At 58.4% G+C, this 12,573-nt stretch overlaps 1 protein-coding gene across 2 annotated transcripts; it reads left to right on the plus strand.

Moving 5' to 3' along the window:
• Window positions 1–1,685: 1,685 nt before the first annotated feature.
• On the plus strand, window positions 1,686–12,573 carry CX3CL1 (C-X3-C motif chemokine ligand 1). 2 transcript variants are annotated; one of them, XM_034638661.1, is made up of 3 exons: window positions 1,686–2,049; window positions 7,709–7,829; window positions 9,519–12,573. In XM_034638661.1, exons 1-3 carry the CDS (start codon window positions 1,884–1,886, stop codon window positions 10,519–10,521), a joined length of 1,290 nt encoding a protein of 429 aa, XP_034494552.1. In that variant the 5' UTR covers window positions 1,686–1,883; the 3' UTR covers window positions 10,522–12,573. The 2 variants fall into 2 exon arrangements, with proteins under 2 accessions (XP_034494552.1, XP_002912308.2); XM_002912262.4 differs by having other exon boundaries at window positions 1,689–1,953.

Genomic DNA, 12,573 nt, shown 5'->3' on the forward strand with positions numbered 1-12,573 from the left:
ACCTAGATGGGAGTGGTAGGTTCATGGTTAACTCGGGCACCCGGCTGGGCTAGGCGACTGCTAGACTCCTCTCCAGTCTCAGGGACTATGGCCACTGTCTTCAGGGAAGGCTGCCGTTAAAGCGGCTGCATGGTCGCAATGCCTCAGGCATTTCCACCAGCCTGGGGGGCGCTGGCCCGCCTGGTCCTGCCGGGGGCCCCCCCTGTAATGGGAGAGCTGCTGAGAAGTCCCAGCTGCAGAGCTCCCTCCCCGGTGGGCGGGCCCAACTCCCTCCCGTGCAGAGGGGGAACTGAGGCCCCCAAGAGAGGCCGGACTTCCCCCAGGGCACCTGCAGAGTCAAGGACAAGCTGTGAGGCGCCGAGTGACCCGGATGAGGCCGGCAGCCATGACGTTCCTTGCAGGGGCCCGAGCCNACTGTCTTCAGGGAAGGCTGCCGTTAAAGCGGCTGCGTGGTCGCAATGCCTCAGGCATTTCCACCAGCCTGGGGGGCGCTGGCCCGCCTGGTCCTGCCGGGGCCCCCCCTGTAATGGGAGAGCTGCTGAGAAGTCCCAGCTGCAGAGCTCCCTCCCCGGTGGGCGGGCCCAACTCCCTCCCGTGCAGAGGGGGAACTGAGGCCCCCAAGAGAGGCCGGACTTCCCCCAGGGCACCTGCAGAGTCAAGGACAAGCTGTGAGGCGCCGAGTGACCCGGATGAGGCCGGCAGCCATGACGTTCCTTGCAGGGGCCCGAGCCGGGGCTGGCCGTGGGTGTGAAGGAGGGCAGGAGAGGTAGAGGGGCTGGAGGCAGGGAGGCCAGGGCTCTTTTCTGTGTCCTAACCTGCGCACGCCCCTGTGCGCCTCCAGTCTGTNCAACTCCCTCCCGTGCAGAGGGGGAACTGAGGCCCCCAAGAGAGGCCGGACTTCCCCCAGGGCACCTGCAGAGTCAAGGACAAGCTGTGAGGCGCCGAGTGACCCGGATGAGGCCGGCAGCCATGACGTTCCTTGCAGGGGCCCGAGCCGGGGCTGGCCGTGGGTGTGAAGGAGGGAAGGAGAGGTGGAGGAGCTGGAGGCAGGGAGGCCAGGGCTCTTTTCTGTGTCCTAACCTGCGCACGCCCCTGTGCGCCTCCAGTCTGTTCTCCGCCCTAGCGCTCTGAATGACCTGAGGTGATCCCACCCCCAATCTGGGCCTCAGTTTCCCCATGTGTCCCTATGAAATGGGGTAGGATCATTCTTCCAGCAAATGTCGAGTGGACTGAGCCCCTGCTGTTTGCCAGGCTCCACCCTGGGCTCAGGGACACATCGATGAATGAGGTCCCCTCCTGCCCCCCGCCGAGCTGTGGCTTCAAGGAGGAAAGGCTGGAGGTCCTTCATGATGTGGGAGAGATACCTCTCCCAGGTCAGAGGAGAGCTTGTGAGACCCGGAACCTAGGGTCCTGAGTCCCTCCTGGCTTGCTGGCAGCCAGCACTCCCTAGCCTGTCCTTTTGTTTTGTGGCCCACTTAGGGCTAGGGCCCCAGGTGCCAGCTCCCGAGCTGGCAGCCCCAGCAGATGGGGGGAGAGAAGGCCCTTTGAATGCTGTCAGGCCTGGTCCAGCCTCCAACACCCTCCCCCGCCCCCGCGGCGGCCCGAGCCCAGAGCCTGAGCTGGCTCTGTTCCTTGGCAACATCCTGAGGAATCCAGCCATCCAGCCGCTGCACACTGGCTCCCTTCCTTTCCCCTCCCACCCGCCTGCCTGCCTACCGGGCTGGAGGCGGAGGCAGAGGCAGCAAGCCCCATTATAAAAAGCCATTAAAAAAGCGACAGAGCTCAGGCAGCAAGGGGACTGCACTTAGCTCAGACGCCGCCCAGGCATCTCTCCTGGCCCTGCCCAGACCCCCGCCTGGACCTCTGCCCGCCCGCCCTCGGCCATGGCTCCTCCACCCCTCTCGTGGCTGCTCCGTGTGGCTACCCTCTGCCATCTGACCATGCTGCTGGCCGGTGAGTGGGCTGGACTCCTGCATGAGCTGGTGGGGGAGCCTCCAGCCCCCCTTCTGCCCTTCAGGCCTGGTACCAGGGCCCCCAGACCCCACCTGGGTAAGGTCCACAGCAGCTCCTTCCAAAGGGTGTGGTGGAGGGGGCTGGGCTCCTCCCTGACCCCAGATTCGGGGCTGCCCCTCCCGCTAAAAAGATTTCCCGTCTCCAGAGACGGCCCGCCTGGCCCAGTGATCGAGGTGGCCACTGCTTGGCAGCGCAAAGAGGTGGTGTGGGTGGCACAAGGGTGCCAGGCACAGAGGGGTGTTGGGGGAGACGGACAGGGAAGGCTGAGGAGGTTCATGCCGGGCAACGGGGTGGGAGGCCCTGGCACAGTGGGCTGGGTCTCCCCTCGGGGTTAATGTGTAACCTGAAACCCTGACTGTGAGTCTCAGGTCACAGTTAGGGTTTTCTGCTGCCCCGATTTCGATTTCGAGTAGGGGACCCAGGACCAGTGGAGATCAAGGTCATTGCAGATCATGGATTGAGCTTGTTGCTGTCAGTCCCTCTGCCTGTATCTCGACCATGCTACCGTCCTCCTCCCCCAAGCATAGCTCAGAAAGTGCTTTCACCTCCGGATACTGGCTCTCTGGAGCCCAGGACCTGGTAGGGCATCACGTATCCATTCCACTGGCATGATTAAGATGGAGGCCCAGGGAGGTCTGGAAACTGGCCCGAGGATGCAGAGCCAGCAACTAGGGCAGGAGCGAGCCTGGCTGCATGCTTACCATCTGTGTGGGCCACGTAGCCTTCGAAAACTGTTTGAGCCAGACCATCTGGCACGCTGAGACTCAGAGAGGCTAGGAGCCTGCCTTGCGGCACACAGCAAGTCTGGGAGGATGAAAATGGTCTCAAGCTTCCAGGACACCCCCATGGAACACACTGCCTTTCCAGTCTCTCTATGTGGGGAAAACCAACCAGCAGGCCAGGGAGCAGGTGGGTTGGTGGGGGGGGGGCGGGCAGCAGCGGCCAAGGGCTGCTGGCCTCCTGCTTTGCGGGCTTGAACCCGGAGACCAGAGGTGTTTGGAGATAGTGGGCACTAAAAGACAGGGAGTCAGACGGAGGTCACTTTGCCATAAGCCATGACCCTGAGCCGTGTCTTGCCTTCTTTGGTCCCAGGGACTGCATCTTTTAACACAGCTGTTGCCTCTGGCGCCGTGGGGCTCCAAAGCCTGGGAAGGCATTTTGGGACTGGGAGGAGGAGGGTTACTCACAGGAAGCAGGACGGTGGGTGCAGGGGGAAGGGTTCCTATGCCAAGATGAAAAAGGGATGGTGGGGGGGTGGGCACACTCTGTTTATAGCCTGAGGCTTTAGGACATCAGGTTTCTGCCCTAATCTTGGTCACTGATTTGCCGGAAGATACACTATTTCAACCTTTCTGAGCTTCAGTTTTACCTTCTTCTCCTGGCACTTGGCCAGGCCCACCTCGGAGGTTTTCACCCACACTGTCGTTTTGCGGCTCTGAGAGACCCCCTGGGAGCTCCTGCAGGACGAGGGGGCGGTCCCCAAGCCAGAGAGGCCCCAGGGTTGGGGGGAGGCTGGGAGTATCTAGCTGGTGCAGGGCGGCTGCGTCAGTCCCCAAATGTGGGTTTGCGGGGCTGTGTCAGGCGGGAGGCTCCTCTGCTTTATATAACCAACCTGCAGAGAGAAGTCAGCGCAGAGAATTTTCTCCCGGAGCACTGACGCATTCACTCCTACTCAAGCCCCAGCAAGAAAGAGGGGAAAAAAATCTGTTTTAAGCTGCTGTAGTCTGCCCCCTGATTAGCGGTGGAGGTGGACAGGGAAGGCAGGGGAGGCTAACTTCAGAGCGTCACATCCAGGGCCCTGAGGAATTGAAATAAAAATTCCTCTATGCCTTCGTTGGTTACAATTTTATGTGTCACAAAGCGCTTCCTTGTGCATTTTGTTCATTCATTGAACAAATAGTTAGTGGACGTCAGCTACGTGCCAGGACTGTTGTGGGGGCTGAGGCCACATCAGTGGGTAACAGTGCCCAAGATCCCAGACCTCGAGGGCTGAGCACCACCTGGGGAAGACAAGATGATACAAAACATAAATTAGCGAATGATTTGGTCTGTTAGAAAAACAGGCTGTGATTTAAAAAAATATATGGAGAGAGGAGGGTAGCAGGGGGAGGTGTTGAGATTTTAAGGAGGGGACAGGAAAGGCCCTGGGAGAAGGGGACATTGAGGGAGGTGAGGAGAGATCCTTGTGGGTATCTCTAAGGCAGTGGCTCGCAGTGGGTGGTCTGGCCCTCCAGGGGCATTTGGCAAATTTCTGGAGACATTTTTGTTATTACAGATGTCCAGATTTTTGGTTGAGGGATGCTCAGACAGCTAGTGGGTAGAGGACAGGGTTGCTGCTAGACATCCTGCAGTTCCCACGACAAAGAATTATCTGGTCCAAAATGTCAACGGTGTGGCTGTCAAGTAAACCCTACTCTAAGGGTCCAGATATTTAAAAATCTTTATTTTCACAACCACCCCGCGAAACAGAGATTATCATGTCCATTTTACAGGTAAGGGAACTGAGGCTCAGAGAGCCTAAGTGGCTTGTCCAGGACACACATCTGAGCGATGGCTCAAGCCATCTCTCTATCGCCTTGCCGAGAGACCCAGAACATTCTCGTCTTTTCCTGCCTGTAAGCCTCTTAGCAGTCCTTGAGGTCCAGCCTAAAGGATACCTCTTCCAAGAAGCCTCCCCTGATTACTTGCAGTGGGAAGTGGTCTCTCCCTTGTGCAAATCTCAGCACACTTGGGGGTCTATTCTGGAACATGGTGTTTCTACCTGATATTTAAGGCTGTTCAGAACAGTGGGATGTCTAGAGGCTGGGAGGAAAACAAGATCTGCCACTAAGCTGCTGTATGGCTTTGGGCAAGTCGCTTAACCTCTCTGATTTTCAGCTTCTGCATCAGTAAAGTCGGGATAACAACACTCGCTTTGCAGGGGTGTCGGGGATTAATGAGAGCAGATGTGTGTGCTAAGCGCATAGTCCAGCACATAGTAGGTGCTCAACTAAAATAAGCCCTGGTACTTTGTGGGCCCGTCTTGGCTGCCCTTCAAGCTGAGAGCTTCTGAGGGTAGAGGCAGGCCTCCATCTCACTATGCCTCACGGCACCAGCACAGGGAAGAGGCAGCATCAGCGATGTTGGTTGACTGAGTAAACACGGCAAGCTGATGCTGTTTGTTGGGACTGAGGTGTTCTCTCGGAGCTCAGCAGCAGCACCAATGGGAGAAAGAGCTCAGGGTTAAGGACAAGAGAGCCTGGGTCTTTGTAGATACTCACAGGTAATTCAAACAAATGTTGGCTGAATCTGGAAAGGGATGGATAGATGGATGGACGGATGGATGGATGGATGGATGGGCAGATGGAGAGGTAGGTGCAGGGATAAGTAGAATGCGACATTATTTCACTCAGTGAATATTTGTTAAGTATCCACTTTGTGCTGGGAAGCACTGTGACACCAAGACTGAGAAGGTCTCTGCCTTCCTGAAATTCACGTGACAGTAAATGCCTGGCTGGAGGCATTATTTCCAATTACAGAAAAGAAAACTCCAGAGAAGAAAACCCCCCTCAGGTTAGTTACATAGCCCTTCCCCATGCAGAAACAAGAACAGAGCCTGGCCAAGGGTATATAGGCACCATGGCAGAGGGTGGGGACTTGGGGACAGGCTGCCTTTGTGGCTCTTTAAAGGCCTGCACGTGAGCAGTGGCCTTCCCCACCTGAGACATGGAGTCAAGAGGGCAGACTGACCATACCTAGCCCATCCCTCCTGCCTGCTGGCAGCCTCGCCCTGTCTCTAGGTGGCCTAAGACCCCTGCCAGGCCAATCCAGGGTGCAGCTTCCTGGCTCTACTCAGCAGGGCCTGGGAAGGGTGCAGCTGAGTCATTCCAAAGTCCCCCCGGGGGAGAAGGCAGGTGAAAGGCAGCAAGGTAACTTTACATCCTGGTTTCTCAGAGAGAAGGGCACCCTGTGACTCAGGGACCAGTCCCCCCGAGAGCTTCCTGCCCACCCCGGGAGCTGCTAGTGCTGCCCCTTGATGGCTCAGGCCAGCTCCGCCCTGCAGGCCCTGAACCCCCCTTCCACAGTCGGGGTGGGCTGAGGCTAAGAGGAAGTGTTGGGAAAGGAAGTGGCACATTCTAGAAGGTGTGTGTGTGCGTGTGCGCGCTTACTCCTGTATTTGGGAAGGCAGGACATGTTTGCACGTCTACATCCATGTAAATACTTGTGCATGAGCAGTAAGGATCAGCTGGGGCCTCCCGGACCCCAACCGGCTGGAGAAGATCGTTCAGCTCTCTGGACTCCATGGCCCTGGAAGTCCTGGCCTCTAGAATTTTGCAAAACCCTCTGGGGTCTTGCTTCTGCCGCCTGTGACCTTGATCCAGAGCTGAAACTCAAGCTCTTCCTTATTTTTTGCAAACCCTTCTTGAGATTTTAGGGGAAGGAGAAACGAGGAAAAGCAATGCAAACAACTTCAAATGTTTATATGAACTATTTGGGTTCTCAGGGTGCGTGGGTGGTTAAGCGTCCAACTCTTGATTTCGGCTCAGGTCCTGATCTCAGGGTTATGAGATCGAGCCCCTGGTCAGGCTCAGTGGGGTGTCTGCTTGAGATTCTCTGCCTCTCCCCCTGCTTCTGTGCTCTCTCTCTCTCATATGTGCTCTCTCTCTCTCAAATAAATAAATAAATCTTAAAAAAAATATTTGGGTTCTCAACTGTTGAGTCACCCCCATCCTGTTCTGGGGTTTCTCTCTGGCTCCGTGCCATCAGCAGGCCCCATAGCCATCCCACTCTGCCCTCCACCCCTTGCACAACCCCCATCTCCACTCCTCCTCCCTACTCCTGCTCCCCTAACTTGCCCAGGAGACTCCAAATGGCCCGCTCAGTTCCCCTCAGCAACTGCGGCCAAACTCATCGGCAGAACAAAGGATCCCGCACTCAGCGGGCCCCACCCCGGCCTCCTCGACGGCGGCTGTACTTCCACGCTTAACACTTTGTATTTGTTCCATGGGCCTGAGCATATGAACGCCTTTATGTGGTCTTGTGTGGGGTCCGTATGTGCTGTTCTGTTTGTTGGTGTGTGTGGATGCGTGTGGATGTGTCAGAGGGTGGGCCCGTGACGTGCATCTCCGAGGTCGTGGAAACCACGAATATGGATCAGCCTGACAGGGAGGAATGGGGTGTGGATGTAGTGGGTGGAGGGTTGGGGGGCGATAGTTGAGTGGGTGACTTGCTGGCGTAAAGGGAGGGTGGGGGCGCACAGAGCCATAGGCCCAGAAGGGACCAGAGCCCAGCCTGGGAGGAGAGCCCGTTCCCTCACTTGCTGGCTGTGTGACCTCAGGCAGATCCTTGTTGCTCTCAGACTCGTCCTCCCTTCTGTACAACTGACCAACGACAACAACTTAAGTTTAAAAATTAAACCCTCGCTTCTTGCCAGGCAGTAGGAGCTTCATAAGTAAGAATTCATTTTCATTAATTTTTATAACATCCCTGTGAGGTAGATGCTATCATTGTCCCTATTGTACAGGTGGGGAAACTGAGGCATAGAGAGGTTTTTGTGGGTTTTTTGGGGGGGGGCTGAGGTCAAGGGCCCTGAAGACCCAGGGTGTGCAGGGCAGCGGCTGCAGCTTGGACGGTGTGGCTGGCACGAGCTGGCCTGGGACTGGGAAGCCGGGTGCCCCCGGACAGTCCTGCTGACTGGGGGACTCTGTGGGCTCAGGACAGCACCTCGGTGTGAAGAAGTGCAACGTCACGTGCAACAAGATGACCTCGGAGATCCCCGTGGCCTTACTAGCCCACTACCAGCGAAATCAAGAGTCCTGCGGGAAGCCTGCCATCATGTAGGTACCGGCCTCTCAGCCTCTGCGAATCCCCGTCCACGTCCTTGTTCCTCATCTGGCCTCCTGCCCGGGGCCTCCGCAGGTTGTTCCTCCTGCTCCTGGCCTCCTGGCCCTTCGCTGACCTTAATATCTGCACCTGAGGGAGCAGCTTCCTGTAAGGCCTGAGGCCTGGGGCAGCCACCGCGGGTGGTGTGTATTAGGGGGCACTCGAACCTGCTGGATTTCTTGGGGACGTCCAGCACGCTGGCCTCAGGGCACAGGCTCCAGACTCCACCTGATACGGTGCAGATCCTGGCTTCACTGCTTGCAAGGGCGGGGGGCCCTGCTGACATTGCCTACCCTCTGGGCCTTAGTTTCCTTATCTGTAAAATGGGTGGTTGGGAGGATGACTGGGGATAATGCAAGTAAGCAGCTTGGCAGGATGCCCGGAAACTGTTGCAATAGGAAAGGCAGGGATTATTATTCACACTTGACAGTGGAGGAAACAGGGTCCCCGTGAGACTTTGGGCCAGTCTATAGACTGGCCTTCGGGCCTGGCATCAGGAAATGGCTGGCAGGTTCTCGAAGTATAGGGCTCATGGAAAAGACGTCGTGTGCTTCATTCCACCGACTATGCGGCTGCTAAGAGGAGCAAGGGGGCTACTGCCTGACCTCTCCTCTCACCTGTCGAGGCTTGCTTTCCCCAGACTCCCCCACATAGTTGCTTCTGTTTTCTAGGTAAAGAGGAAGTGGGAAGCCCCAGGGAGGGGGCCGTGGCCCTGGGCTGCACCTCGCCTCTGGGGACCTGAAGGGTTATGCTTGCTTCCTGCACTTCTCAGGCTTCCCCAGCGAACCAGAGCCATGCATGCTTCACTTGACCTCTCTGAGCCTCGGTTTCCTCATCTGTAAAATGGGGATGGTCGCCGTAGCCGCCTCTCGGGTTGGGAGGGAGGTTTAAACAGGCAAAATGGCAGCACAGCGGTGCGGAGCAGGAGCTCCTGTCAGCTCTGAGCTGTGCTCTCGGCCGCGAGCCAGCCACACGCTGGAGGAAGCTGGAGATTTGGATGCACTCGGGGTCCCACTGGGAGCCCCAGACATGTGGCTGTAGCTCACTAAGGGAGCTTCTGGCCTGAGGATGCACACAGGAGGGAGAGGTCCGGAGGGCAGCCGGGACGGAGAGAGCGGAGGGAGAGGACATTTGAGTCAGCTCCTTCCAGAGCAAGGCCCCGCCCCAGAGCTCAGCAGTCACACACCTGGCAGCAGGGCACACGGGTGCACACGCCCCCCAGTCATGGCGAAGACATTAGTATTAACATGGTTATCGTTTTCGGCTGTTACTCTGAGCCAGGTGCTTTACATACTTTTCATTTTTTCTTTTTTTACAATGACACTGAAGTGGGGTGACCAGCTTGCCCCAGTTTTCCGGGACTTTTGCAAAAAGTCCTGTATCTTGAGGACCCCCCTCAGTCCCGGCTCTTCTGGGGAGGTTGGTCACCCTGCAGAAGGTAAGTCCGCTCTCTCGATTTCCCAGGTGAGGACGCGGAAGTCCTAGGAGTCCAGCGGCCCGAGCTCATCGGCTCGCAGCTCCCAGCTAGGAAGGGGTGGAGCGGGGCTTCCGGCTGGGTCTAGTCACCGGCAGAGCGTCTATGCGGTGCTTCCACTCCACGTGGCATCTGGGCATCACTGGGTCCCTGTTTTCCTTCCTTGTAGCTTGAGAACAAAAAAGAACAGAACCTTCTGTGCTGATCCCAAGGAGCTATGGGTTCAGAAAGCCATAGAACACCTGGAACACCAGACTGCTGTTCAGACTCAAAATGGCGGCACGTTCGAGATGCTAATCGGTGAGGGTCATCCCAGGACCACCCCGGCCACCAGGGGAACAGACAGGCCTGCGGTCACAGGGACCAAATCCACCCAGGAAAACAGTGGCCCGGAGGCACAGAGGACCTCGGGGACTTCCCCGGAGCTGCCAACGGGAGTGGCTGATTCCTGGGGGACCGGGTTCCCCTCCACTCCCAAGGCTCCAGATGGAGGAGCGCCAGCTGGATCCCAGAAAACTGAGTTTTTCAACGCTGCTGCCCTCACCACCGCAACGTCCTGGCAGAGTTCTGCTGCCTATGAACCCTGGTCAGGCCTCTGGACTGCGGGAAAGGCCTCGGAGGCCCTCCCCACCCAGGCCTCCCCCACCCAGGCCCCCCCCACCCAGGCCCCCACCATTTCACACACAGCCTCAGAAAAGAGTGTTGGCCCTGAAGGCCAGCCTACGTGGGTCACGGGAGACGATCTCACGCCAGAGAACTCTCTAGGGCCTGAGGAGATGGGTCCCGTTTCAGCTCACACTGATGCTTTCGGGGGGCCTGACGGCACGCCCCGTCTCTCCACGGTCCCTGTCTCCTCTCAGAGGGTCCCCAGCAGGGAGCCAGCGGCCTCAGGCAGCTGGAGCTCCAAGGCGGAGGAGCCCATCCATGCCACCGTGGACCCCCAGAGGCTGGGTGTCCTCATCACCCCTGTCCCCGACTCGCACGCAGCTACCCGGAGGCAGGCGGTAGGGCTGTTGGCCTTCCTTGGCCTCCTCTTCTGCCTGGGGGTGGCCATGTTTGCCTACCAGAGCCTCCAGGGCTGCCCCCGCAAGCTGGCGGGGGACATGGTGGAGGGGCTTCGCTATGTCCCTCGGAGCTGCGGCAGCAACTCCTATGTCCTGGTGCCGGTGTGACTGCCCCCTGCCTCTGGTTGTTCTACTCAGACAGCTGCCTGGGGTCCCCCGTCCTCACACCCACCCTCACCCAAGGGCCTGACCTGAGCTGGGGTGATTAGAGCGAGGAGGCGGGACCTTCCACACGCCACGGCTCCGGCTCCCCGGGCATGCCCCGGGAGGCCACTCTTGACCACCGTTGACCCCCTGGGGACAGAAGTGGTAGCCTCTGCAACTCACCCCAATGTCCCCAAGTCAGGAAACTTCCACTGCTGGCTGGTGAGAGGTTCCCTTTGACGCAGCCCCAGACCCGATGAACAATTATTTATTGGAAAACGCCCAGCCCCTCTGGTTCACGTCCCCAGGTGGTATCACGGTCACCCCATCTCACGAATGAGCCTCAGGCCAGGCCCCTCCTGCCCGCTCCCTCAGACCTCATCGTGTCTCTTGGTCCCGCTGCAGTCGCCAGTCACCCCGGCCACCTGCGGTGCTACCCCCCCGTCCCCCGTACAGAGGCCACACCCAGCCGGGGACCTGTCTTCACTTGCATGAGCCTAGTGTTGTGTTCCCTGGGGCTGTCCCCGGGAAGGCGCTGCCCGCCGTTAGGCATTGTGGGAAGGGGACATGAAGTGATCCGGTGGCTTGGACTGTTTTTCTTTTCCTCAGTCGATGCCATGCGGTGGAGGAACCTCGACTGTGGGTGTGAAGGTCGGGGTTCTCATCCCAGGTCCACCACCAACCCAACAAGGCATTCGTACCTCTGGTTTTCCGTCTGTGGAAGGAAAGAGACTTGGCAAATGTGTGACAATAACCTGTACCCTGACGGGCATCACTCATTGATCCAGGGACCCCTTTGCCCAAACCCAGGGTGTAGCCTCACAACAGAGCACCTTAGCCCGTCCTCACCCATCGGGGAGCCTGGCACTTTGGTGGGCCCTGTGTGTCTGGGGGGGGGGGAGTGGTGTGCAAGGAAGGGATCTGAAAGCACAGGTCCTGCCCCGTGGGAGGGAGTCAGCTCTGTGGGCCCCCTGAGTGGGGACTGGGGTGGGTGCTTGAGGGGCGGGCCTGTGTCTGGATTGGAGACCAGCCCTCCCAGTGTCCACAGGCTCGCAGGGATGTGGAGACAGCCCAAGTGACGTGGGACAGGCTGAGGAGGAGGGGAGTTCCCACAGGCTCCTGGGAAGGCTGAGGTGCTCAGGGAAAGGAACCTGGGGGTGGGGAGCCTGCTGGAAGCAGCCCCATGCCCGCGTCAGGGACTTGGGCTCGGTGTTTGCCGTTTCTTTCCTGCGGCCTGGCTTCCCCTCCCCTGTCTCTCACTCCCTGAAAACACTGCTGTCCCCATTCCAGGATCTTCCCTCACCTTCCTGCCAGGCAGGGCCAGGGATTTCCAGGACATTTTCCATGAGATCAGAATCCACCATTGAAACCTGAGGTTTCATGTTTACCTCTGAAAGAGACTCCGTCCTGTGGGGAGGGAAGTTGTGGGCACCAAGTCAGGGGTTCCCTTTTTGGCTGCTGGCCTCACCCCTCAGGGTCCCTGGTGGCAGCTCCCCACCTTCCTCTGATGGTCCCCGTGGGTGACCCTTGCCCTCCTGGGGAGCCCCCCAGGGGCCAGTGTGGGTGACACTCTACTTGGCAGGTCGATGTTCAGAGGAAGCAGACACAGCTCTGGTCCACAGAGAGGCGGCAGCCACGCGAGTCCACCCGGCCCTCCTGCACCCCTGCTGGGCATGACCTGGGATGTCGGGGCCTCGCTCTGGTGGGGGGCACTCTGACGGCTCATAGCGGGGGCAGCCGGTCTGAATGCACTTTTTTCGGCTCCTCCAGGCTGGCGGGAGAGCCTTCAAGGAGTGGGGGCCCCCATGATGGGGCTCCCCTACTTTTGTGAGAAGGCACCTGGGAGCAGCTAGTCCGCCTTCCACGGATTTGATAAGTTTCCCCCAGCAGGACATGGACAAGGACAATTGGGGGGGAACTCTGGAAGGAGTGGGTTGATCCTTTCGCTTTTCCAACCCTATCACCAATGTCTGTGCCATTTTGTATTTTACTAATAAAATGGAAAAGTCTTGTGAA

This window comes from Ailuropoda melanoleuca, chromosome 12, assembly GCF_002007445.2.
Source record: "Ailuropoda melanoleuca isolate Jingjing chromosome 12, ASM200744v2, whole genome shotgun sequence".
Classification (NCBI taxonomy): domain Eukaryota; kingdom Metazoa; phylum Chordata; class Mammalia; order Carnivora; family Ursidae; genus Ailuropoda; species Ailuropoda melanoleuca.

Excerpts from the sequence above, each read along its gene's own strand:
- CX3CL1 (XM_034638661.1), top strand. The coding sequence starts at position 1,884 with ATGGCTCCTCCACCCCTCTCGTGGCTGCTCCGTGTGGCTACCCTCTGC. Across the intron at positions 2,050-7,708 it reads GGCCCCCAGACCCCACCTGG|GACAGCACCTCGGTGTGAAG; the intron begins GTAAGGTCCACA and ends CTGTGGGCTCAG. Across the intron at positions 7,830-9,518 it reads TGCGGGAAGCCTGCCATCAT|CTTGAGAACAAAAAAGAACA; the intron begins GTAGGTACCGGC and ends CCTTCCTTGTAG.